This window comes from Camelus ferus, chromosome 7 (genome assembly GCF_009834535.1).
Source record: "Camelus ferus isolate YT-003-E chromosome 7, BCGSAC_Cfer_1.0, whole genome shotgun sequence".
Lineage (NCBI taxonomy): Eukaryota > Metazoa > Chordata > Mammalia > Artiodactyla > Camelidae > Camelus > Camelus ferus.
In genome coordinates, this window is record NC_045702.1 from 15,686,090 (window position 1) to 15,712,105 (window position 26,016).

General features: G+C 47.3%; 2 protein-coding genes across 13 annotated transcripts in view; both read right to left on the reverse strand.

The window, feature by feature from the left end:
- The window catches only part of SVOPL (SVOP like), a 65,653-nt gene extending 59,886 nt beyond the window's left edge, over positions 1-5,767 (reverse strand). For all 5 annotated transcript variants that reach the window (XR_004321288.1, XR_004321287.1, XM_032483444.1 and 2 more), the window contains exon 1: positions 4,208-5,767. The gene's annotated coding sequence lies outside the window, so the exon portion shown is untranslated. The remainder of the gene's footprint in view (positions 1-4,207) is intronic.
- A 129-nt stretch (positions 5,768-5,896) lies between these two features.
- Positions 5,897-26,016, reverse strand: part of ATP6V0A4 (ATPase H+ transporting V0 subunit a4) — a 70,164-nt gene continuing 50,044 nt past the window's right edge. For all 8 annotated transcript variants that reach the window (XM_014559894.2, XM_032483441.1, XM_032483442.1 and 5 more), the window contains 8 exons: positions 24,254-24,347; positions 20,733-20,851; positions 17,872-18,085; positions 15,128-15,229; positions 12,839-12,967; positions 9,358-9,475; positions 7,577-7,748; positions 5,897-6,354 (listed from right to left, as the gene is read on the reverse strand). In XM_014559894.2, the coding sequence (XP_014415380.1) occupies positions 6,261-6,354; positions 7,577-7,748; positions 9,358-9,475; positions 12,839-12,967; positions 15,128-15,229; positions 17,872-18,085; positions 20,733-20,851; positions 24,254-24,347 (1,042 nt within the window). In that variant the 3' untranslated portion in view covers positions 5,897-6,260. The remainder of the gene's footprint in view (positions 6,355-7,576; positions 7,749-9,357; positions 9,476-12,838; positions 12,968-15,127; positions 15,230-17,871; positions 18,086-20,732; positions 20,852-24,253; positions 24,348-26,016) is intronic.

The following is a 26,016-nucleotide window of genomic DNA, read 5'->3' on the forward strand; positions in this document are numbered from 1 at the left end:
TGGACCTAGAGATTATCATACTGAGTGAAGTAAGTCAGACAAAGAGCACATATTCTATGCTATCACTTATATATGGAATCTAAAAAAATGATACAAATGAACTTATTTGCAAAACAGAAAGAGACTCACAGACATAGAAAACAAATACGGTTACCAGTGAGGGAAGAGAGGAGGGAGGGATAAATTGGGAGTTTGGGATTGGTAGATAAAAACTACTATGTACAGAATAGACAAACAACAAGGTCCTACTGTATAGCGCAGGGAACTATATTCAATGGCTTGTAGTAACCTGTAATGAAAAAGAATATATGTGTATAACTGAATCACTATGCTGTACACCAGAAACTAATACAACCTTGTAAATCAACTATACTTCAATCAAAAAGTTTAAGAAATTAAAATGAGTTATTTTCTTCTATCATATTTGTAAAAACCTTAAAGATTGATTATACCCAGCGTATGAAAAATAGGCACTCAGACTATTGGTCGGAGGGGACATGGCTACATCCCTTCCAGAAGGCAGTTAGGCAAAGATGAAAGAATGCTGACTAAACAATTTCACTCCTAGGATTCATCCTAATGAGCGAGTCAGAAATGTGAATGAAAATAAAGGTATACGGACGGTCATCACACTGATGTTTTAACAACAGCAACAACAAAAAAATTGGGTAAAACCTGAATGCCCACCAGGAAAGAAGTGGCTAAAAAAATTATATTTTCCTGTAACAGAATACCATTTAAAATAAGCTCTTAAGTCAAAGGCTGTTTGGTGTTGAAAAGCATTTTCCAATATGTATGTACCTAATGTATGTATATAGGGATCCCAATTCATAAAATTGCATGTAAATACTGCACCCACATAGAAACTTCAGGAGAGAGGTCTGAAACCGCGTGAGGTCTTTTGACAAATATTTGTAGAGCACCACTATGTATCAGGTAATAAAATACAATGAAAAGGGTTCCAGCTCCCAAAGCACGCACAGTCTGACGGGGAGCAAAGGGACGTATTCAGGCGGAAACAGTTGGTCCCAGGGTGAGCAGATGCGGCTCTGGCCACGGAAGGGAAGTGCTGCTCCGCCGAGCCCCGAGACCCGCGGAGGCAGGTCCTGAAGGACGAGGAGGTTTCGGCCAAGAGAAGCAGGTGAGGAAAGAATTAGCTGGCAGGTAGAATTTTGAATGGGTTTTTCTTTTTTTCTTTATACTTTTCTGCATTATTTGAATTTTTAGAAAGGCTATTTCTGTTACCGTGAAAATTCTTTCTGGAAGAAAAGAACCAATAAAGGGGTGCAGTTGACGTGTCACTCACAGGGCTCCCTGAGCCGCTGTCCCAGGTAGGACACGCGCCCCACCTGCCCTCTGCTGACGGCCTTGACCTACTGGGTCAGGGTGGGCAGGGACCCAGAGACAATCAAATTATTGCGTGGCCACAAGTCCACAAGGTGGCCTGGCACAGAAGGGCCCGTTTGCTGGTGGTGGCGGTTGCACAACACTGTGCAACTAAATGCCACTGAACTGTTCACTTTAAAATTGCTACAATGAAAATTTTATGTTCTGTGTATTTTCACGTTATTTCAAAAATGAAAAGAACAAGAAAAGCCATTGTATATGCAGTAAATGTCTATAGTATATATAAACCACAAATTACAAGAAAAAACATTAAGATCCTAATGGATTAATGGGCACATTATAAGAACAGGCAATTCACAAGAGGGTATATAAATTACAAACCAAACTGGAAAATCATTCCTCTTCTGTAATAACTGACAAAGTTTAGTAATAAAAAATCTTTAGATATTATCCTATACCTACTAAATTAACAAACATAGGAAGGAAAGAGGAAATGGAAAGGGGGAAAGGAAGAAAGAAGAGCGAGAGAAGGAAGGAGGGAAGGGGAGAGGAGGAAAGAAAAGGAGGGGTGAAGGGGGTAAGAGCAGGGGAGGAATGAAGAAAGGGCGAGAAGGAAGCAAGGGAGGAGGAAAGAGGAATTAGAGGTGACAAGGAGGGAAGAAGGAGGAAGGAAGGGAGGGAGAAAAGAAGGGAAGTCAGTAGCCTTGGAGAGATTGAGACAGAGATTCTGTTTCCTCACCTGAAAATAAAAATACTTGCAGGGGAAATAGCTTGCAGCCTTCCCAATAACAAGCCTTCCCTGGTACCTTGCTGATGGGGTGGCCACTGAGATACAGGTGGAGGTTGTTGCCTCTCTGTCTCCTCCCCCAGATCATGGGGATGTGATGGCTGGCACTTCAGCAGCCGTCTTGGGTGGTGATAGAAATGTGAAGGTGGAACCACAGAAACTCTGGGCTAAGTCTGGCACTGCATATGCCGGAAAGAGCCTGCGACCTGGTGACAATGATATGGAGCTCTCCTACAGCCTTGAACTGTTTACCTCCAGACATATTTTCCATGGGAAAAAAATAAAGCTCTGTCTTGTTTATGTGCTTTTTTTCTTTTTCTTGAGGCTAGTCAAGTGAAGGAGTGGGAGAAGAAACAAAGAAATTTGTCACTGACTGTGATCATTGTTAACACCACTGCACTTGGACTAGCCAGGTGTGTGCAACTCTTAACTGATAAAGTTCCTTCTCTGAAGTGTGTGATGCAGATTAAATGAGATGATGCTTGTAATAACATGGCGCAGTGCCCACTGCAGCATATGCACTCGTGGCAGTGCTGTTTCTCATCTCTGAACAAAGGCATCAATTACATTTCTAAAATTTCACCATCATCACAAACCAAATACACTCAGTTTTTAAGTATCTATGGAGTTATCAAATGCATATCTCCCCAAAGACATTTATTGCTAATATTCTGCTAACATTAGAATACCTTGGGCTCAAATGAAAAACCACCCAAATAGGGGTGGGGTTACCTGTTTTCTAAAATAGATTGATTATATTTCAAGGGTAATCGTAAGTGGCATTAGGAAATCCTCACATGGGCCACATACCTACTGGAAAATAAGACCAAAAAAACCTTTCCAGCCAGGTGTCTTACACCGATACCCATTCCACCCAGTCACCTTATACTTATAAAAGGCACAACACGATGAATAAATTTCACTAAAAAGATTCATATTCTACATTGCCTTAAATTGTAAAATATGCGTATCGTATAGAAAGGAAAACCTTCCTGACGTGGAATGATGTAGGGGGAGGTGCTGGTTGAGAAAAGGGCTGGCAGTCACGTGTGACTCACTCTGACTTCACTTAGAAGAACAAGGCTGTTCTGTTTCGCCAATTGTAACATCAGTCTTTCTAACACCCAGCCCTTGAAGATGGTCAGAGGGGTTCCCAGTGTCAGGGGAGGTTGCCAAGAGATGAAAAAAACAAATGTGCAACCTACCTGCAACAGAAAAAGTTCTCATTCCTGCTCCAGTAGGTTATACGGGGTCTTCAACAACAGGGTTCCTCTGATGGGGGCATGTGGGGTGGCGGCAGGGGCCAAACACTCAAACACTAACTCGCAGTTAACAGATAGGGAAAGTACTCTCACTGTTTCCTTGAGTTTCAGCCGAACATTTCATTAAAAAAGTTTCCATAAAGGGGACAAAATGTTTCGGAGATGGATATGAGGAATGTTACTGAGAGACAGAGCTTGCAATCTCAACTTTGAAACTGAATGTTGGAAAAGCTAAGTTGGCACCTTCTGTTCTTGGCTCCCTGAGTCAATCTAAGTCCCTTATAACCAAGGAAGAGGATGGATGGATGGATGGATGGATGGACGGACAGACGGAGGGAAGGGTGGATGCCTGGCAGTTGGATAATCAGTCAGACCAATTCCAGAAAATGGGACTAACATGGCGAAGGACGCTCCATACCTCTCACTAGCATTCCTTAGAGACTACAATACGCAGGTAACGCAGTGCCTGCTTTCACAGACCTGACAGGTTGGGGATTTACTGTGGAACACAGGGCTCAGATGAACTTCAAGCTTCATTAAAACAAAATCTAAGGGACTGATGGACATTGTGCTCTATTGCATTTTGCTACACTTAATTTTTTTAGCCAGGAATAATTGGGCCCCTATAGAGCTTTTTAAAACTAAACTTCTGTCTGTGTGATGTAATTTGTTTTGCAATATCATCAGAGCAAAATTTTTATACTCCATCTGTACTCTGCCAAGCACTAATGGTCAAAGCCCCCCACCCCCAGACCAAAAAACAAAACAAAACAAAAGATCCAGATCTATGTTGACCGTCAGAGTTTCTTACCTCTGTGTACTTCCTGGAAAGCTTTCCAGTCTCGGGCTGTTTCGCTCCCCCTTACTGCAGCCACGTCTCATACAGAAGTTGGACCACTGATGGCCTCTTGGGGACTTCTGGACTTACCTTCCCAAGAAGGCTGGCTCCAAGGTCTTCTCCTCCTTTTTTGGCTCAGTTCTGTGAACAAGATTCTTCAAGAAACAACCCTGCATCCTGGGCGAGTGAGTGACATCCAGGTCACACCCTCTTCTCAGCAGCCCTTCACCCGATCCCTTTTTAAAGGGGAAATTACATCTCTCGTTGAGACAGAACGAGGCTGCCAAACCTTGGAGGAAACTACCATGCTGTTCTCAGGAGGGCCAGGGATTTCTGAAAGAGTAGGGATCTACTCCAGGGGCAGAGGGCAGCCTTGCTCATTAGAGCCTTTTCTCCCAGCCATCACTGTTTAGACTCAAAGGGCAAAAGGCTGTGATCCATCTAAGCCAAGCACAGGTTTAGATAACCACTGAGAAGGGCAGTGGTGAGCTGAGGACCTTGAAACTGCCCAGGGACCTTGGCGGCATGGGCATTTACGGACTTACAACCACCATTACCTACTGCTTTCGTCTGTTCTTTCCTTTGATCGGTATCTTTGGCCAAGTACCCCGTCCATGCCCGGTGCTCTCTGACCCCCTCCCACAATCCAGAGGGGTGGAGACCACTATTCTCACTTCGGCAAGGATGGGAATAGCTCCATTTCCTGCCTGAGGGCACATGTGATAGAGCATCAGACTTGGAACTCAGATGCACCACTTCCGGCTCCAGCGATCACTCTTGGGTTCAACCTGTTTTAACCATTAAATGAATACCTGTTGAGCACCTAATTGTGCCTTAAATGGTGCTGGACAAGTCATGACGCTGACATAGAAGGTGACATGGATGCTTCCCTGGGTTTGAGCAATGACATTTCCATGAGCACCAGTCAATCCCACTACACAGAGGGGCGGGTGGGAGCTTAAAAAATTAGAGAGCTGTCCAAAAGGTGATTTTGAATTTGATCAGATCTTCTGGAATCCTATTAAGAGCCAGATACTACGTGACAATACTTCCTCAACTGCAAGGCACTACACCAGTGTGAACATAGTTTCATAAAGATGGCGGTTAACCTGGATAAAGGTCATTCAGATGGACAGTCGACGGAACACATCTTATTCTATGCCTGGCTCTTGGGAGTCTGCCAATCTCGGTGCCTGAGAAATGACTTTGGGGCCAAACTGATCAGAGAGTGTTGGGGCAGACCGTCCAGCAGTCTCCTTTCCAGCAAGCCATTTTCCAGAATGTGCCCAACTCTACAAGTCTCCTTCTCCAGGGACTCTAGCACAATGTGCGTTGAGAGTAAACAAAAAAGATGCTGATGTCATCTGGTTACGCTTCATTCCACAGGATTGAACAATTCTGAGAGCCATGCTGGGGCCAAGAATATTACCTGTTCTTCCTCACCTGGAGTGAAAATTCATGAGAAAGTTCCTAATCCTGTAACGCTTAGCCCCAGACAAGGGGGAAGAAAAGCTGTTTGAGGAAGGAGGAAATCAAAGAATAAAACAAACATAATCTTTCTCTAGGATTAGTTTAGGTAGCCCTATTGTTCAGCTTTGACCTACAATTACCAACACGGAATTTTACAGAATACTGCTGAATAAAGACATCTTACAGAAAACGTGAATGGCCCTAATGGAGTTTATTTTCTTAAAAATAATACTTAAACTATTGCAAGAAACCAGCAGTTCAGCGCTCCGCCCTCCCCATTTCTCAATCATTTCAGTGTTCAACAATTAAGGCCCCCCGTGAGATTGACATGACTTGCCTACATGGTTCCTCTATGACATGGTTAAGTCATATCAAATCCCACGGCTGAGAGATAAATTACACATGGCTTCCTGCCTCCGGTTAGCCGAGAACAATCATCCCATTGACGGCGTGCGTGGGCTGACGTTAAAGACGAGACCGAACCCCTTTCACTGGCGCAGAGGCTGGTGCAGGAGGTGCTCGGAGGAGGAGGCGGCCGCAGCCGCCGAGCTGGCAGCTACTCCTCGCCTGTCCCCTCCAGGATTTGTTTAAAGGAGAATGGAGAAAACTTGTAGCCAGCCCCGATGTAGAACTTGTTCTGGAACTCCACCCTGTTGTTGGGGGCAAGGAGAAGGGGGATGGAACACATAAACTAGAAGCCGGCAGCTGGAGGGGAGAAGCAGAGAGTCTGTAAAATCAAGTACCCAGTGTGGAAGGCAGGTGCCTGGGGAATCCTCTGAGGCTTTTCTTAAAAAAATATCTTTCTCTTGCCTCCATCTGACACCTTTCCCACCCCCTCCAGACCTCTGCTAGTGGCCTCAGGCCACAGCATAACACGCCCCAGCCCCCCAGCAGGGAAGCCCTCACTGGCCAGGGCTGTGTCAGGAGCGGAGTCACTAGGTTATCTGTGGTTTTCTGTTTCCATCCTGGCCTTAAACTGCAGGGCTTACATCATTACAGAACAACCAAAGCCTTGACTTACAACTTTACAACTTGCATAACAGATACCACGTGTGATTGTTTAGGTTTTATGATGTTGGACAGTTCATTTCTTTAATGACATGGGGAGAAATGATGTCATAGCCTCAGACGGGAGCATTGGGGTTCTCTCCACTGAACACGTGAAATGCGAAAACTTTTCTGTATGACGAGGGGCCCTGGAGGGAGGTGGGCAGCATCAGTGAAGCTAAAGAAGGCCTGGGAGGTCCAGCGCGCACGGAAGCACCGATGCCTCAGCGGGCTCGTGCACTCAGAACTCTCAGCTGAAACGTGACTTGGGAGAGAAACAGAAGCCTAAACAAATGTTCTCACAACCGTAAGCCCAGGGATGGCCGACGGTCTCCGGGTGTGTCTGTGAATGTCAAGGGCCTCCCGTGAGCGTCTTCGTCCTGGTGGGTACCCTCCTTCTGCTTCTGCTTTCCCAGAGTTTAGTAGCCTGTTCTGTTGGTATAACTCCTGCACTCAGCAGCAGGGGCCAGACATCCCAGATCCGCTCAGCCTGCGCTCTGTGAGCCTTTCAGGTCTGTCATCTTACCAACACTCGGGGGTTTCCCTTATTTTGAAGCCGATTATAATAACAAATGAACATTCAAAAGAGAAGGCATGAATGGGAGCTAACGTGCCCTGCAGGGCAGCCAGTGCACGTGCATACACGTATACGGATATGACGTCATCTCACGGTACACCAACAGGTGACTACGCTAAGGTTCCAAAAAGGCACATGAGTTGCTAATGTCACACAACAGGTCAGAACTTGAACCCAGCTGGCTGGCCCTACAGCCCACCCTCCTTCCCTGGAGCACACCGAGAGCTCCCAGGTACAACCGTCCTTACCAGTGCAGCCGCAGGGCGTGCAGGAAGGCGGAGAGGCCCTCCATGATCAGAAGGATGGCTACCGTCAGGACAGCAAACACAGCAAAAATGACGAAGACCCCAGCAAGTCCTCCCCAGCCTCGCACGCAAAGGCCGATGTTCATCACCATGGTCCAGAGCACCTCGGACAGTTCTGCAAGGGGCAAGAGGAACAGTCTCAAGCACGCAGTCTATCTGGCAAATGAGGATTGTTCTTACACTGTAATCCTGGACCCACACACCCTGTAATTCAGAAACTCCAGCCCCAGGTGGGGAGTGCAGGCATGTGTGCCCCGGGTACCTGCGCGAGACTGTCTACAGGCAGCTTTGTTCACCGTGGAGGAGTTTCCTTCAAGGGGACACTGTGTATGGTGGCACACTATTCACCAATGAAAGTGAGCCGCCTAGATACTGGCAGCAACATGAATAAACCTGAGTAACATTAAGTTACGCCAAAGAAGCAAAACACAAAAGAATGCACGTAATATGACTTGACAGGCACTGAATGTTTGTCTCTCCCTCAGCCCTCAAATTCACATTAAAGCCCTAACCCCCAAGTGATGGTACTTGGGAGATGGGGCCTTTAAGAGGTGATTTGGGTTAGATGCGGCCACCCGGGTGGGGTCCTCATGATGGGACTAGTGCCCTTATAAGAAGAGATACCAGAGAGCCCTCTCTCTCCCCCTTTCTTTCTGCCCCAGGGAGATGCCATCATTACAGGAGGTGGTGCAAGGAAACCAACGCAGCCAGAGTGGTCAAGAACCAAACTAACTCCGAGCACTGGCTTTTCTGCTGTAGAGCAGCAGTCAGGCTCCCCTCCACTGCTGTGGCTTCTATCCATTTAGCGCACACGTTGGCCTGGCTTCTCTGTTCTTGGCATTAGGCTCAGTGCTGAGCACTGCAGAGATAAACGTCAGGGTCCTTGCCTTTCAAGAGCTCACAGTCTAACAGGGAGACAGGCTAATGAGACAAAATTACAATTAGTGCTAGAACAGGGGCACCTCCGGAACCCCAGGGAAGGGCACCTTCCAGACTGGGGATCAGGGAGGAAGACGACCAGGGGAGGTGACATCCGAGCTGAGCTCTGAGGGAGGAATGAGACATCGGGTGGGGAGGGAGTTAAAGAAGGGAAGACTATTACCCACAAGGGAGCCTGTGGGGCAGACACACAGCGGGGCTCAGACAGCCTGGCACCTCCAGGAGCCTTGACGCAGCTCTTTGCGGCCACAGCATATGAAGTGGGGGTGGGGGGAACCAGTGGGACACTAAAGAAAATACCAAGAGACAAGACTAGAGAAGCAGGCAGAAATCAAGAAGGGTTTTACACAGCAGGTCGGTGAGTCAGGATTCCAGACTTAAGTCAGTCTTGGGGCTTGAATCTTTACCGAGGCATGCAAGCAGCCTGTGGAAACTAGAAAAGGCAAGGAAGTAGATTCTCCCCTAGAGCTTCTGGGGAAAACAGTCTTGCCAACACCTTGTTTTCAGGACTTCTGGCCTCCAGAACTGTAAGGCAGTCAATTTCACAGTGTTTTAAGTTTGTGGTAGTTTGTTACAGCAGCAAAAGGAAGCTGATACAGAGGGTAAGCATTCCAGCGATAGGAAGCCAGACCTACTGGAAAAAAGTCAATTCTGCTAAGAAAGGAGAGCCGCTTTTCCAGCAAGCACACCAGAAGTGAGCCAGGGAAGGCACTATCACCCACAAGTACACTGCGTCTGTTTCCAAAGGGACACTGTCTCGTGACCCTGCTGGGCGGCCCACTCACGTGCATGCGCCAGGCTGAGGGCCCAGAGCCGGAGGTAGGACGCTGTGTTTGAAATGCAGCCCAGGCAGTACTCGATCGTGTGGATGGCCTGATGCACAAAGACGTCTCCAAAGTTGAACTGAAAGAGAGAATTTTTAATTCTATTTCATTAAGTACTTCCTACATGAACGTATCACAAGTGATACCCAGATGAATGAGGCCTGGGCTCTGCTGTTAAGACATTTCCAGTTGAACGAGGGGGAAATAAGTATTAATCTACTTGTAGAAAGAGAATGAGCAGCCCCAAGTAGGACATTGTATGTGTGCAGTAACATTTCCCAGAAGTGGCTGAAAAAAGCTCAAAGCAGAAGAGAGACTGGTTGGTGTCGGGGAGGCGTCCCAGCAGGTGAGAGCTGTGCTGAGCCTGAAGGACGGGGAGGGAAAAGAAGCCAGATCATTCCTGGTAAAGAACATGACTCCAGGTAAGGAACAGACAGTGGTTGGGAACTGCATGAAGGCAAGTTTGGGAGAAAAACCATCCAGCTGAAACTGGGAGCTTGCTGAGGTGAGGGGAGACTCAGCTACGGATGCTGCTGGAAAGGCAAGCACGTGCAGAATGGAGGCGACAACCGGTGTCATGAGAAAGCATAAAAAGTACCTTAATAGAAAGTGGTGGGGGGATAAAGAAATACTGGGGGGAAGATTAATCTGGTAGCAAAATGGATCAGGGAAAGGATAGCCTAAAAGCCAAAAAAGCCAACCTGTTGATTAGGTTAGTAACCCAGGTACAGAGGAAAAGAAACATCCATGCATCCATTCTTTTCCTTCATGCACTCTGATGTTATGGGGGAAAGAATTTGACTGGCACCACCCCTGCCCTCAAACAGCTCGCCATCCAGTAGGGAAAAGATGCAAACAGACAGTCAGTGCACAACAGCACAGTGATCAAGAATGCAGGGGTGCTGTGGGAGCACAGAGGAGGGTCCCCCACCCAGCAGAGGTCAGGGTCATACAGGGCACTGAGGTCCCTGAGTCCAAATAGATGAAAGAATGGCATTGACAGGAACAGATAAATTGGAGAAAGGGAATAGCTGATCTGCGTGTTGCATTGCAGGCCATTCCAGCATCATCTCTCGGCACACAGCAGTAGAGGCAGGACAGGCTCAGAGGAGAAGTCTGGGCTGGAAATGGACACCTGGGACCACACCTGTGGGAGGAGTGGGCGTGGGAGTTAAGAGGACCGAGAAGACTGGCAAGGGGACATCATGAAAAGAAGCGCCTTGGGAAACATCTTAATTCAGAGATAAGAAATTAAAAAAAAAAAAAAAAGATGATGGAAAGGAAAAGTCAAAGAATCAGGAGGAGTCACCGGACTGCAGTCCAGGACGTGGAGGCTGGAGGGATATCCAGGAAGAAATGGGGGCTGTGGTCCCGGGGAGTTGTAGTCGGATGCTATGGTGAAAAGACTAAATTCAATACCCTCCCGTTCATCAGTGAAAACAGTGAGGAGGGACTCACTGGGCGGAGGTGGAGAGAGTGAGTAGAGGAGTGTGTAGTGAAGGGTTAATCTCAGCCAAAGAGAAGTCTGGCTTTGTCCTGGCTCCCAAGAGGTGACCTCTAAACCCCTGGCATTTCCCAAGTGAAAGAAATGTCTGGTACTTATGGTCCACCCCTGGGACCACACCTCATACTTCTTGCTAATGAAGTGACCATGGTGGGCACGTGACAGTTTACGAGGGAGCTGGCCTCGCCAGAAAGACCAACCAGGTGTTTTGAGATGAGGCTCTGAGCCACTTGCTATCACTCCAACCCGATCTGCAGGGAGGGGAGCGAGCTGGAGGTTGAGGGCAGCCACCTGGACTGCACTTGGATCAACCACATCTACATAGTGACACCGCATAAAACACTGGACACCGAAGCTCAGGTGAGCTTCCTCAGTTGGCAATACCACACGCATGTTGTCAGTGCTGGGAGAGTAATGCATCCCCAAGGACACAGAAGCTTTGCATTTGAAACCCTCCCAGGGTCACATGCTGCCTGTGTGCCTCGTCCTCCGGCTGGTTCTGATTTGTAGACCTTCACTGTAAAGTAGCAAAACTTTAATGGAAAGTATATAGCATTCTCCTGAGTTCTGTGAGCTGTCTGCAAATTACTGAACCCGAGGGAGTCTAAGAGGACCCCCAAACTTGTGGCTGGTGTCAGAAGTGTTGGGTAGACTTGGTGGTCTGGAGAACTGTGCCCTCAACCTGGAGCCTGGCTACCTCCTGGTGGGGAGAGACGGGAGAGGGGCCCTGGACAGGGAAGCAGCGTCAAGTCTAGATTTGTCTGTGCCAGAGACCCATGCATGGCTGTGCTGAGGGAGGAAGCCGTCCAACGGAGCCTGAAGTTGCCCAGCCAAGGGCTACCAGTTCATGGAGGAGGTGACAGGTGCACACAGACTGGATATTTACTGAAGCCACGAGGAGCATGGATGGTTGTACTGGACAGGCTGGGACTTGATGAGTCAGAAGATGCATGGGTTGGATTCTAAAACATTCCAGCTAGTCTGACAACCCTAGTAATGCCAATTGCCACTAATAAGGGTTACTCTCTGGACCTGGAATCTTGTTAGGAAAATTTTCCACAATTCAGATTAATATTTCATTAATTCTAATTGGTTACCCATGAGTGCAAATAAATACTTTTTAAAAAAGTAATTAACACCACAAATGGAGCTACTTATAGTATCTCTCAGGCCTCACAGGATCCCTGTCCCCACCTCAGAATTGGAACAGAGCTCTGGTTAAAATCTCCGCAGCCTGGAGTTCAGGACTGTGGGTGACTCCAGTCGTGGATCAACAGCCCACTGCCTTATCTGGGAAAACATGGCACATTCCTGAGGGAGTAGCGGCTGCCCTGGGACAGAAAGGGGCAGGAGGGAGGAAAGAAGAACACAATCTGTGAATTTATGTGAGAGGCGGACAAGGTTACAAAGATACGTGAACAATGTCCAGACAGGGCCAGGGTTGAGAGGGGAGGAGGGCTGGGAATAAATAACCCACTTCTTACTTCAATGCAAGGGACTAGATTTGGGCTCTGCTCTTACGGTTGGAGGGCACTGATGGGAAAGATCGTGATAAATCTAGCAGACTCCCCAGGGCATGGTTCTGAGCCCAGGAGGCCTCCGTAGCATATATGTCACTAAATTGGAGGCCGACATTCACAGATAGAGCAGCACCTGGCGAAATTATTAAAATGCTCCCTGATTGGTTGGTAAGTAGCTGTAAGCACAGGTGCCCTCCCCTTCCCCGGGACCCCCTCAACTTCCCACGACTCAGGGGTTACAGGGCTGCCACCAGCAGGGTCCTCCTGACCCTCCCAGCTCTGCTGCCCGAGTCCATTCTGATGAGCTGGCGCCCACGTGCCACTGGCTGTTCAATGTGTGAGTGTCACCCCTGACCAGGTCTTGCTTCTAGAACCTGCACAAATTGGAAGTCTTCACAGGGTGTCAGGTCCCACATACCTCTTCTTCATGGTCATCCTGAGCCCCATGGGCACCTGCAGAAGCCCGCTGACCAGAGCTCATGGGTGGACCAGCGTGGCCACCTTCAAAGTCCTCGGCGGCATTGTCTTGGATCATGGTTGCCTGCAGCTGTCCGCAAACAAGAAAGTGAAGCGCTGAATTCATCCTTGGAATTAAAATTACTAAAATTCTCTATAAAATAGAGGCTCTCATTAAACATCAGCTATGCACCGATACTGCTCTGAACTCTCTCTAGTCTCTCACTAGCCTTCATAACAGTCTTCTTATGGAAGCACAATGATCACCCCCATTTTGCAGAGAAATAAACTACAGCACAGGAAGGTTGAGAAACGAGCCCAGGATCACACAGCTGGTAAGGCTAGTCAGGGGCAGAGCCAAGATTCAAACCCAGGCAACCTGATCGACTGCTTTTCTCCACAGTGTTCCAGAACGTGCCGGATTGATCGCAGTCTCTACAGGAAGCCAAAAGTCTTGCGACCTGAACAGCCAGGTTTCTATAAGCAAATTAACTGGGAGAGATTAATGGGCTGGCCCGGCCCCGAGTGGTTCTGGGGAGGAGACACGTGGTCACTGGCTGTCTACGGGGCTTATGGTTAAAGGGCCGTATCACAGGTGGCTGTATCACTCAAGTGAAGGGGTTTCCTAACCACATTCTGCAGGGGTCCTGAGTTACAGGATTACAGAGAACCCTTAGTAGAGGGGACCTCTGTTCAAGTCCCCTAAGGCCCATCAGAACAAATTTGTTTATAATCTCTATGTATTGAGCCTCCTTAAGGTTTCATAGGGGCAGCTGGGAGAAAGCCAGATAACTCCATTATGGAATCATCTCTTGGAGGTCAGAGAAAGTGTTTCAAACTTGAAAAAGGACCAGCTAATCAGCCAACAGCCGTGCCTCCCAAGGGCCAAAAAGGCTGACCTCCAAGCCGTCTTCGGGAGCTCCGGTTACCCAAGGTCAGGAGGTATCATCGAAGACGGCAGACCATCAAAACCCTCTACTTCCTTCCCTGTTGTACAAGTCACCCGTGGGTGCTTTTGCAGAGCAAAGAGCAAGACAGCCTATTGTTTGAGTGTCCTGGGACTCAGGTGAGCCAGCAGTAACCTACGGACAGGCTGAGTTCTAGGAAAGAGCGTTGCATCTATCTCTCCAAAAAGGTATTTGCCACCTTCCTTTGAAACACCCATCACCTCTTTGGACAATGGTCCACCTCACCCGTCATTTACCATCTTGGCTTCTCACCAATTAACCAAACAATAAACAAGTATTCTTTGCTCTGCCTTCCTATGTATTTAGATCCCACATTAATTATATTTCAGACACTCTTTGGATCTAGTCAAGGCTGGCAGGAAACACAGTGGGAGGAGAAGCAGGTGATTTAGAGAGGGCGCCACCTAGGGACGAAACTCCTGCACTCCAGCCTCGTCCCCTCTGGGTCTCTGACTCCATCAGCCAGGTCAATATCCAACAAAGAGTTTAGGGAAAAAAGGAGTTATCTGAAAACACCTACAACCATTTAAAACATATGCAATCTCAGCACAGTCGGCTTAATCTTCTGTACTGACAGAGGAAAGCGAGAGACTGATCACCTCAGCAGCGCGTGTGTGTCCTTTCTAGACTCTGGTGCTCCCTGGAAGCTTAATCTTCCCAAATCCTATCTGATCTCGGCTGATAGTAAACCCTTCTTCACTCTGAGTAAACCTGAGGCTCAGGAGAAGTTTAGGCAAAAGGAAGAAGAGGGCTGGAACTGGTGTTTGACAATAGGGGAAAAGTCACAAATAAACAAGAATGGACTTAGTGGCTTTTTGTTGTTGTCGTTATGTGACTTTGTTTACTCCCTCTTCTGGCTCTCTCACACAATCTGTCACTTAATACAGTGAAAGCTCACAACTTTGGAATCCTGATGAAAACAACTTTCAATATTCATTAACACACTAAAACTGTAGTAGAAGACTCTTATTTTCAATAAGAAAATTAAATAAGCAACCAAGGTCAGATTCTTAGAAGTCATGAACTACCCCAGACGCAGCACACACCCCCCAAGCACAGGCGGCCGCGCAGAAGATTAAAGGCGACCATTATGCTGGAAATAAGCAGACCCCGAGGAAAAGCCGGGCTCACAGAAGGAAACGTACCTGGAGTGGGTCAGGTCCTCACCTCACCAGCATCCTTGGGATCCTGGGAAACCCAGCATCCTCTCCAAACCCCTGACATATATTTCCAAGAAACCCACATTCCTACCCAGTGAGTGAGTTGAAATGAATGGCGCTTACCTGGGATTTCCGATGATTTGCTCTAAGAATAAATGGCTTAATCAGAAGCATCCATGGCACAGAAATCAAAGCCATAATAACAAAGAAACTTTGGACTTCTTGCTGTAAGAGCAAAATGGTAAGCTCCTATCATCTCAAGGTGACTGCAGAGCACACTTCATATGACAAAATGAGAAACACGGATCATTTCAAAACACGGATCATTTCGGTTGCACTTTATTTGAGGAGGGCTAAAGCATTTGAATGAACCCATTCACCCTCCCATCATGGGACAGTCCCACTGCAGAGAGAGAACTGCCAGCCCTGCGGTGCCCGGGGGCCAGTCATGCCGGCACTGGAGATCCCTTTCTTTATTCCTTCCTCTCCAAGCGGCCCCGTCTCACACACCCGCGCTACAGGGAACCCGTCATTGGGCAGAAGTGCTCATGAGACATATCATAAGGGCAACTTTATTTGTCACCTGTCCCTGTAACTCTGTTCCAGAGCAGGCTCAGGACATCGCCTGTCACTCTGTGGTGACCAAAAGTCCTTGGGTCACTTGAAGTCACAAACATATTTCAATCAGTAATTTTATATTTCCAGTATTACTGAGCCCTCTTGCTTTCTCTTTCAAAAAAAAAAAAAAAAAGTCCTCATAATCACCACCTGACTTGCACAGCCTTATTGTGGGTGAGTCACCCAACAGGTTCTAGGAGGCCTACGCTGAACTCTCTTTCACGGTCTCTCTCTCTCTTCATCACAATTCACTTTGGAGTGAGGAGTCTAGGGGCTTCATGCCTCACTGAAACCTGGGAGTTATGCCATTTTATCATCCTGTTCCAGATCTCCATCCACATCCTCACCCCCACCTCGTTGTCCTACCCTCCCGAGTCACTGGTTTTGAGGCATGACCCAGGGCTGCTACATCAAAAGAACCAGGAAGCATCAGAAGGCTTGGTCAGAGCTGTCAAAAAGGCATGGAAACTGGGTGCTTGGAATGAAAGGAAAATCGTTTCTTGAGCCCTCACATTTCTTTAGCAACTCTGGCCAAGCTCCCAGGGAGACGGTGCATTGTTACCCCCATGGTAACAAGACTGACCTGGACGGCAGTGAGAAGGCCTTATCTGCTCCGTCTCCTACCCACCTCCACTCTGAACTGCTCACCAGATGGAGAGGGACCACGGGAACACACACCGCACCTGCCAGGCCCAGATCCCCACCCTTGGAGCTATCTCGCGCCGTCTGTCCATTTTTATACCACAGTTTCCCCTCACAATGTACAAAGCAACCAGACATTCCTATTTATCTGTTGCTCTTCTTCTTTGACTAAAGCAGCCAGGGCAGTGGGGAGGGGGCTGTATTTATTAACTTACACTGGTCTCTTCCAGCTGCATGACAGGAAAATGAGGTTATGGAAACTTCAAACTGTGTCAAGATAATTAATCTTCATACGAGGGTGTGGAAGCCAGCCAACTCCAATGTTTTTTAATGGAAAAAAGCAATGCTCAGTGCGCTCAGGGAGGGCTTTAGTCTTTATGAAAGGAATCAGCACATGAAATACTCGGTGAATCTGAGACGTGTTTGGGAAATCCAAGGAAATGATCATTTGGACTCCAGCATCGAGCAAACGAGCCTTCCAAACACATTCACTTAACGCCAAGGGTCTAGGGCTGGTTCATACCCCACTGGTGTAGAACAAGCAGGTGCCACCCCAGGAAGGCGGGATACAGGGGAGCGTTCAGAGCGCTGTCTTCTCTGATTATAATCTAAAACCATTCCTTGTTTTTCCTTCTTATTTGCTGTGTCTCTAGGAGAACACAGTGAGGACTCAGACTCACAAGGACGTGCACAGCTGGAGGAGCAGCATGGCTTTAACCAGGACCCAGGACGAGCAATGGCTGGCAGGTGCCATGTGCATCAAAGGGCCACCCAGTATTGGGAAACCAGCCCTAGGGCTTGACCCAGAGGAATCAGAACCTTAATAAGTGGGGCCTCCTTTAGGGAAAACCTAGCCCGCAAACCGCAGCATCAGGCACAGCTAGGAGAAGCCAGAGGAGAAGAGCTATTTGCGTTATCAAAAATCCCTCTCCTGGGACATTTATGCTCTTTAAAAACTAAATACCAAGTTGATAATGAGGCTGAAAGAGACAGAAGAAGTCAGAATGGCGAGAACACCCCATTGCTGGTTGGTACTGCTGTCCATGGAAAAAAAGCCAAAGAAAAAAGACGAAAAGCTCCCTCACTGGCCACGGAGGCTCATAGGAGAGTATGAATTGGGTTCCTTTTTCCAGAAACTCAGCACCCATGTGAACAGAGGGACTCCTCTTCTTGACTCTATTTCAATTTCCTCTCCTGTGAGAACCTTACCTAGAGTTTACTTTTATTATAAAAGACAATTAAATTTTAAGGTGTTCTTTAGAGTGTTTACCGTCTTAAGCCACTCAGATTGAAGGATTATTTTTTTCTTTCTTCACAGATAAAAGGTACAAGCCAATTTTCAACCCCACAGCAGTAATCCCCCTCAGGTACCACCCAAATAGGAGCGGCTAAAGCGGGCAGTTTCTGGATGGTGGCTGCACCACCACACAGCCCTAAGCACCTGGACGCTCATCGAGAAAGAACTTTCTGAAATGTGAAGAACCGAACACGTTGACTGGGTGCCGAGATGGCTGAGCCTCACAAACGATTACTCTCTGCCACACTCAAGAGTAGGAGAGAGATTTAACAGAGTCAAGTGCACAAAAGAAGAAGAAAAAAAAAAATACCTGATGTTTGTACAAGGGTGTGTTCGAAGAGTCGTAGTTAAACAGGAACATGTTGATGAAGTGGATGAGGATGCTCGGTGCCCGCCGGGACATGGAGACGTCAAAGTAGCACCATTTGAAAATAATCATGAAAACCAGGTATCCAAACAGACACAGGATAAAAATCATCTCAGGGATGAATTGCAGAATGATGTTGAGAGTGTTTCTGAAGAATCTGGGGGTGGGAAACACACACACACATACAATATAGAACATTGAGGGCATATTGATAACTCATTTTTCTTGCCAAAGTCCTAGCTGTTCCTTTCTTTGACCCTGCATCCGCTCCCCTGGCAAGCAGCAATCATGCATGGATGGAAAAGAAGAGAAAGAAAGGGGCTTTTGCACAAAGCATTCAGAGAAAACCAGGGTGTAGGGGGAGACGTCTGAGGACACGGTCGGGCCCACACAGACAGCTGGTGATCCAGCCACAGCTCCCCAAGCGGACCTAACTCTTATCAGCACAGCCCAAGGCACCACATACAGGAGGGTCGTCTGGCAGCTTCTCTCCAGTGATGGCCCACGGGCCAAACTGAGCCCATCGCCTATTTTTGTACAGCCTGCAAGTTTAAAATGGTTTTTACATTTTGGAATAGTTGGGGGGGATTAAAAGAATAATATTTCATGTTACATGAAAATTATAGGAAATTCAAATTTCAGTTTTCATAAAGTTGTTTTTTTTTTTTTTTTTTGAGAGTTATTTTTTATTTGGCAGGAGGACTCGAGCCGGGATGACAGCCTCTCAGATGGCTCTGAGGGACTGCTCCGAAGAGGTAGGGGAGGAGCTAGGATATATAGGACCTTTACAACAAAGACCAGGTAGTTGGAACAATAAAAGATTACTTGTTATCTAAAGAAAACCAGGCATCTCAAGTTAAAGAATTTAGTGCTTTTCTATGTATGGAGGAAGCAAACATTTGAGCTCATTGAATCCATTTCTTTGACAAGCATCTAGCTATCCAGGGCCAGCATCCTGTCCTTTCTTATTCTGAGTCTGCTCAGAGTGCACATTGTGAGTGGCTGCAGAGGCTGGGCTGCAGGCTTGTCTTCACTGGGAAGTTTTCATAAAGTTTTATCGGAACACAGTCACACTGGTTTATTTGTACACTGTCTAAGGCAGCGTTCACGCTACAGCACCAGAACCAAGTAGTCGGGACAGAGGTCGTCTGGCCTGCAAAGCCTAAAACATTTACTATATTGGTCTTTACGGAGAAAGTTTGGCAACTCCTGCTCTGAGACATGGAGAGAGTTCCAGGTTAAGTTGGGGGCCCCCCAGTTAAAATGTTGGAAGGGGCCCCCATACCCTTTGTTAATTGTAAGTGTTACTGGGGGGAAGAGGAGATCCCATCATAAAGCAGGGTGACTGGAGACAGATGAGGCCAGCCTGACACACGATGATGCCAGTCGCCGTGCAGCCCTCAAAGTCCCTCCTGGTCTTATCCCCCACTGGATTCTCACAGCAGCTGTACCAGGCACTGTCACTCGTTTACTCACTAAATAGTTCTTATTTTTCAATTAGAATCATATGTCTATTAGTTTTCCAGTTAGGGGGTCACCATATGGCCGGCTCTGGTCAATGAAATGGGAATGGAAGTGGTACGTCTCACTTCCAGCAGAAGCGTAAGAGTCGAGTGTAACTGACCACACTCTCCTGCGGCGGCAACTGGCAGCTTCCAGACGGGCGCCGCCCATCAGCCCCGACCCAGGGTGAGGAGGAGATGGGCAGCGCTCCCTGGTGGGCCCACAATGACATGTGTCATGGTCTTGAGCCACTGAGGTTTGGGACATGTTTGCTATTCCGTAATAACCAGACCTATTCGGACTCCTCTCTGCCCATTCTAGAGAAGAAAACAATCTCAGAGATGTTAACCACCATGTCTATGATCACACAGCTAGAAAGAGTTAGAACCAGAAGCCTACTCACAGATATAGAGAACAATCCAGTGGCTACCAGTGGGCGGGGAGGCAATAGAGGTGTTGGGGGGGTGGGTACAAACTACTGGGTGTGAGACAGGCTACAAGGATGTATTGTACAACACGGGGAATATAGTTAATATTCTGTAATAACTGTAAACGGAATGTAACATTTCAAAATTATATAAAAAAATTAAAAATTTAAAAAGAAAAAAAAGAATTAGAACCAGGAGGCAAACTTCTGATTGCATCATTTCTGGGGCGCCACGCTGACCTCCTGGCAGGTGGGGGTTCAGCAATCCCTACAAGCCACCGTGTCCACAGAAGGGGTCTCCAGATAGGCATATTTGAGGCCGTCCTCAAACACCTACAATTTAGCACAAATATGTAAGTTTGAGAAGCTTTCCACAGAGAGAGATCTTCAGAGAAAGAAAAGAAGAGATGGAAGAATGTTAATAGCCAAAGGGGTGAGGCAGAGGCTGCTCCAGTACGAAGGAGCTACACCAAATGGAATTCAGAATCTGAGGGCACCCTGGCCAAAAAGCACTTATGTCCCCATTTGCCCACTGCAGGGGGCTAGCTAAGGGAGCTGGCTACAACGCCAGCCCTCGCAGGCTGAGGGGACACGAAGCACTGTGGGCTTGTAGCCTCTTTCTGAACCCTTGACCCTTGACCCTTGAATATTTCTGTGGCGAAAGCGCACCCACCTCAGAGAGACTCAGCTCAAAGAAACAGAGGTGCCAGTTTCTGGCAAACCAGCTTGTCCTAGCTCAAGGCAGGGACGTGGGAAGGCAGTCCCGGAAGGAAGGAAACATGCACAGAGGGACTTATGACTGAACTGTGGCTCTGTCGCCGCTCACCATCCACGTGGTCAGACCAACAGGCAGGAAGTTCATCATGAAACTTACATGTGATTGAAAAGGCTGAGAATAACGCCAAAAACCATCTGGACAATTCCCAGGATCACCGACATCTTCATCTTATAGGAGTTCAAAAATGTCAATTTGTTTGAAGCCAGGTTCCAAATCTGGAAGAGAAATGTGCAAGAACCACATGAGATCAGAGTCTAGAAGTTCTCCCGGAGTTGGGAGTTAGAGCACACTCCCCTGAGTGAGTCACCCCCGGAACCACATTTTCAGTTTTTTGTCCAGTTCAAAACGTGCATTTTAGGCTCAGAAAAGAAAATGGACCAAACCCCTTATAAATGCAATTTTCATGACAAATACGTCAGAACTAATAGCGCCATTAGTAAAACATCAAGTAGCTGGAAGAAAAATAATCCAACATGATTTTTCCTCTGTTCTAAGTGAGAACACATTCTGAAACATTATGGCGAAATCTCAAACTTACCTGGGTTCCCTTATTACTCGTGTAGATGTCTGGCCCATGAATTTAGCCAATCCCTTCTTAATAATACCACCTTTACTCTGAATTTCTGTAGTGCTTCACATTACAAAGCACTTCCCCGGGCCCTTCTCAAGAAGCCACTTCTGTAGCCAACATTTATTGGCACTCTGGGGAAGACAGGGCTCCTGCCTCCTACACGGTCTGTGTTTTAAATAGAGCTGCCAGACGTCCACAGAGAGGGACGCGTGTGCCCTGCTCACACAAGACAGACACACCGAGGAAGCACCCAGAGTGGCTGGGGGGCTGGTCAGGGTCTCACCGTGGTTAATGGCCCCGGCCACTAACTTTCTTCTTCCCCACAGAAATCTCAAATGCCCACCCACATGCAAACAATTCAAGTCCTTGCTGCTACCTCTGACCCCCTCCAGAACATCAGGCATAAGCTAGACTCATCTGGAGGATTTGCTATACTGTTTCTCGGAAGTAACAAAGGCATGGGGTCTTCTTATCTTTCCTCCTCAACTACTTCCTCCTCCAAACTCCTTTGCTTCTGCTCAGGGGTCAACATCCATCTAGCGCAGCCTCAGCGGATGGTCTCCCTCCCCCTCCCCCATGCACACGCGCGGCAGGAACCACATCTCACTGATTCTGTCTTGACGATGTCCTGAGCGGCTGCCAGCCGAACAATCGCTAAGGGGGCTGCTGGGAAGATGGGCAAAGGAATTCCAGTAACAGGTGCCCCGACATCAGAGGCACCTCCACTACCCTCTCCACCTGCTTTGGCATCGAAGCTGCACCAAGCTTGCCCTCCGCCCTCTGCTTTTCCCTCTGCCCACCTGGTTGGCCAGTCCCTGTGGGATCACACGACACACTGAGGGCAGAGTTACCAGTGCACCGTAGACCCAGCTTAGACAAACTAAACACGTTCATGGATAAGTGCCAGGCACATACTAACCTCTGTAAGTGCATTTATCTCATTTAATTCTAACAAAAATCCTATGAGATAGATACAAGCATTCCCATTTTACAGATAAAGGGATTTATCATAATCTCAGGGAGATTGTTACTTACACACCCAGGAGAAATAACACAATAGCAAGTGGAGTGTTAATCTGTTCATGAACCAGAATCTGTTCTGGGTGTTTTACCTATAAAATTCATTTACTTTTCTGAGCAACTTTATGAGGGCTGTTATTATACCCATTTTATAGATGAGGAAAACAGAGACACAGAGATGTTACCTTGCTCAAAACTCACAAAGCAAGGAAATAGAAATGCCAAGATTTAAACACAGGCTGTCTGATTCTAAGCCTGGGCTTTTAACTATTGTGTAATGTTCATTGATTATGAAGTATTTACAAACACCTTGAGAAAGCCCCCTCACCTCTGCTGCCCAAATATTTTGTGATTTGATTCACAAATAGATGCTCAACACAGTTAACAAATGCAGCTATAGAAATTTACATGACGTAAAAATCAAACCCTTCGTGTATATGTATTAAGTGCTAATATAGGGACAGAAATGTTCTGTGAATGAGGTTATCTCTGGGGAATCAGACTGCAGGAACACGAAACATAGGAAAGACTACTCTTTCTTTTTGTTTTTTTATAATTTTCTCATTACATGGATTTTTGATCATACATATATCATCATTTTATAATAAAAAGACCAGAAATTTTCAAAAATCTAAATGTTACTAGGAAAAAATTAATTATTTTCAATACCCTGCCTTCCCTTTCACCCTCGCATCTTCCCTTTCTCCCTCACATCTTCCCTTTCTTTTCTAACTAGTGGGCAGATGACAAAATTGCATGCAGAGTAGAAACGAGACCACTCAGTTCTAAAATGTGAAATGCACTGCCCTCCCTTTGTCTGTGAGGAGCAGCACCGGGAAGACAGGGTTTGCGGGTGCATTAGATGTGGGCTATGAAAGGAAGAGACAGGACAGGAGGAGCAATGAGACTCAAAGCAGAGGAAGGTCAACCAGACCCTAAAACCACCCCTCCTCTACTCCCCAGCTGCCTGCTTGCTAATCATGACATTCCTTGGACCAAAGATAAAGCCTTCCCTCCCAGTCTACACAAATAATAACTTGCATTTATTCTTAGCACTTTGCAGCTGCCAAACCAGCTTTCAAGGACTCTACCTCTTTTGATAAAACTTAGAATGCAAGTGCCCCTGGGTGGCAAGCATAAACCAATCCTGGGTGATGCTGTTTTTATGGGGGGGGGGGCGGGCAGACAGTGGGAGGACGCAGGAAAACTGAAGAGAAGATGACCACAAGATAGGAGGGACCAGAGAACCAATTTTATGGCCAGTACTATTACTCTTAACTGTCAGCAATTAAAACTGTGGTCCCACGTTCTCTTCCAACAAAAAGAGGGCAGAGAAAAGGTTTCTGGACTGCCTTCTGCCAAGTTCAGTTCTAGACGCCTGTGCCCATTTGGAGCACAAGGCCGCCACCTGGTGGTGATATGCGCTGGGCCCTCGTGTGTGTTGCTTTGCACGGAAAGGCCTATGTGTCTTCTTGAAATCCCTTTATATCTGAAGGCTGTGCAAGGAAGCACCTTGGTTTTGCTTGGCTCAAATCCAATTGAGGTAGATATTAACAAACAAAAGTTAACACTTTTTTAAAAAAATCTTGTATCAATTCCATGCAGTAAACGAAAACAAATATAAAAGCAAATCCATACTTTCCTAGGAAAAAGGAAAAGTTAAGCACCGCAAGAAAATGCCAAAGCTGGGAATTTGGTTAGGATGCTAAATTGCTTATCCAACCAAGGGCCTACTTTGCAGGCAACCAAGGGCCTTTTAAAGAAGCAATTGTTAACCACCAGGGGTATAATTGAGGAGAGACAGATGTTTGGGGAATTGAATGGAAAATGACCCAGGGGCTGGGTAAAGGGTGCAGGTAGGACTTTTACTTGAATCCAGTGCAGAAATCTCTAGGATACGTTATTCTATCTCAACACAAGTTTGTGGATTTGACAGGTTCTGGTACTTTCTTTTCCTCCACACAGAGATCTCCCTCAGCAAAACATTTTACATAACAAATATTTAACCTCAGAAGACATTAATTACCGGATCAATCCCAAAAGGGTATGGATTTCCAGAGTACACTCCCGGAACGGCTGGGTCCAGCTGTAAATACGGGTTTGTTCCCACTACCTTCATACTACAGAGGGAGGAAGGAAAAACAAAAACAAAACCAGTGATCAATCAGAGGTAGGACAAAGACGATGGTGCCATCAGTCATGAACTTGCAAACCAGCCAAAGCCCAGCTGGTGGTGCAACTCACCAGCTGGTTCATTCAATTATTCCACAAATGGGTACTAAATACCTACTATGCGCCAAGCATCGTCCTAGGTGCTGAGGCTACAGAAATTACCACCTGGCCCCCAAGGAGTTCTTACTTTCTCAAGGGCTTTCAGCCTGATGACGTACAGTAAAGAAGAAGTGACATTACATCAGAAAAGAGGCAGGGGGCAGAAGAGATGGGAGCATAGAGGAAATAAAACCCAGCCCTGGGACCAGCCTGGGAAATCTCCCCTGGGAGAAGGAAAGCCCGTCCCGGAGGAGGGAACCGACCTTCACACATACACAGACCCCTGAAACGCAGCCCCTGGAAGCTGTAGTCCATTGACTGTGTTTAAATCTGTGTCCCGTTCTCGCCCAGAAGCACAAGTGTCAATGGGCAGGAGTTTCTTATCATTTCTAACCTAAAGGAGTTGAGAATATTAGGGCTTAATTTTCCTTTTTTTTTCAAGAGCACACATTTGTGGAGGAGCCCAAGAATGAGTATTTGAAAGCATGAAGAACAGAATGTTGGCCACTTTGACAGGCTGCCTAGAAACACACTCCCTTCCTCCCACAGCTGAGATGCTGGGGGTATCTGGTAGCTCGGGGGTCCGGGGGGATCAGGAACCCCAGCCGTGCTGGCTGGGCCCTCCATGACCATGGAAACAGCTGGCCCTGACTGGCCATCCCAGACACAGGCCCCTGTCCGAACGACACGCCTTCGTGCAAATGGTTGGGTTTAATTAGCAGAGACGTGTTTGTGTGTCGACAAAGAAAAAAGGGAACTGGCCTGGTGCCCACAGCCGAGCTGCGGCCTCTGCTGTTGAACATAAACACTTCGCAGAACAACATCAGTGAAGGCCACCCGGGGGCCCTGATGGATCGAGATAAAAATAAGGCCGTTCCACGATCATATCTGATACCAAAAGGTGGGCATTTCAAAATAAGGACGTCGTCCAAAATACAAAAATCTCCAAACATTCCCTGATGGTCTCAGCAGCCAAACCCCCAAAGCCCTTCTAACACCCGTCCCCAGGGGGCGCCGTCTCCCTCTCTGAGTCAATAAAGCCAACCTCGGTGATCACACACGTTTCTGGTGGTCTGTGGCACCAGAATGTTATGAGAGGGTCTCAAGTCCCCTGCCAGGGAAAGCCGGCCCAAGACCTAGCCTGTGGCCGGCGACCACAATCAGCCCGCTCTGCCCTTCGCCTCTCAGGGGCGCCTCAGCTTTCCTTTGCCTCCTTGCTGGGGAGGGGCTGCTTCAGACGCTCCAGGCTTGGGCGTGAGGCTGAGCAGCTCTCACACTGGGCTGGGCCTCCGAAGGCCTGGAGTTGGGGCGGAGGTCATCTGTGTGTGCCCCAAAGACCAGCAATCCGGGCGAAGGGGAGGGGATAGCTCGGTGGTAGAGTGTCTGCTTAGCACATGTGAGGTCCTGGCTTCAACCCCCAGTACTTTCAATTAAAAAAAAAAAAGAAACAAAAATAAATAAACCTAATTATCCCCCCTCCAAAAAAGAAATTTAAAAAAAAATTTTCTAAAGACTAAT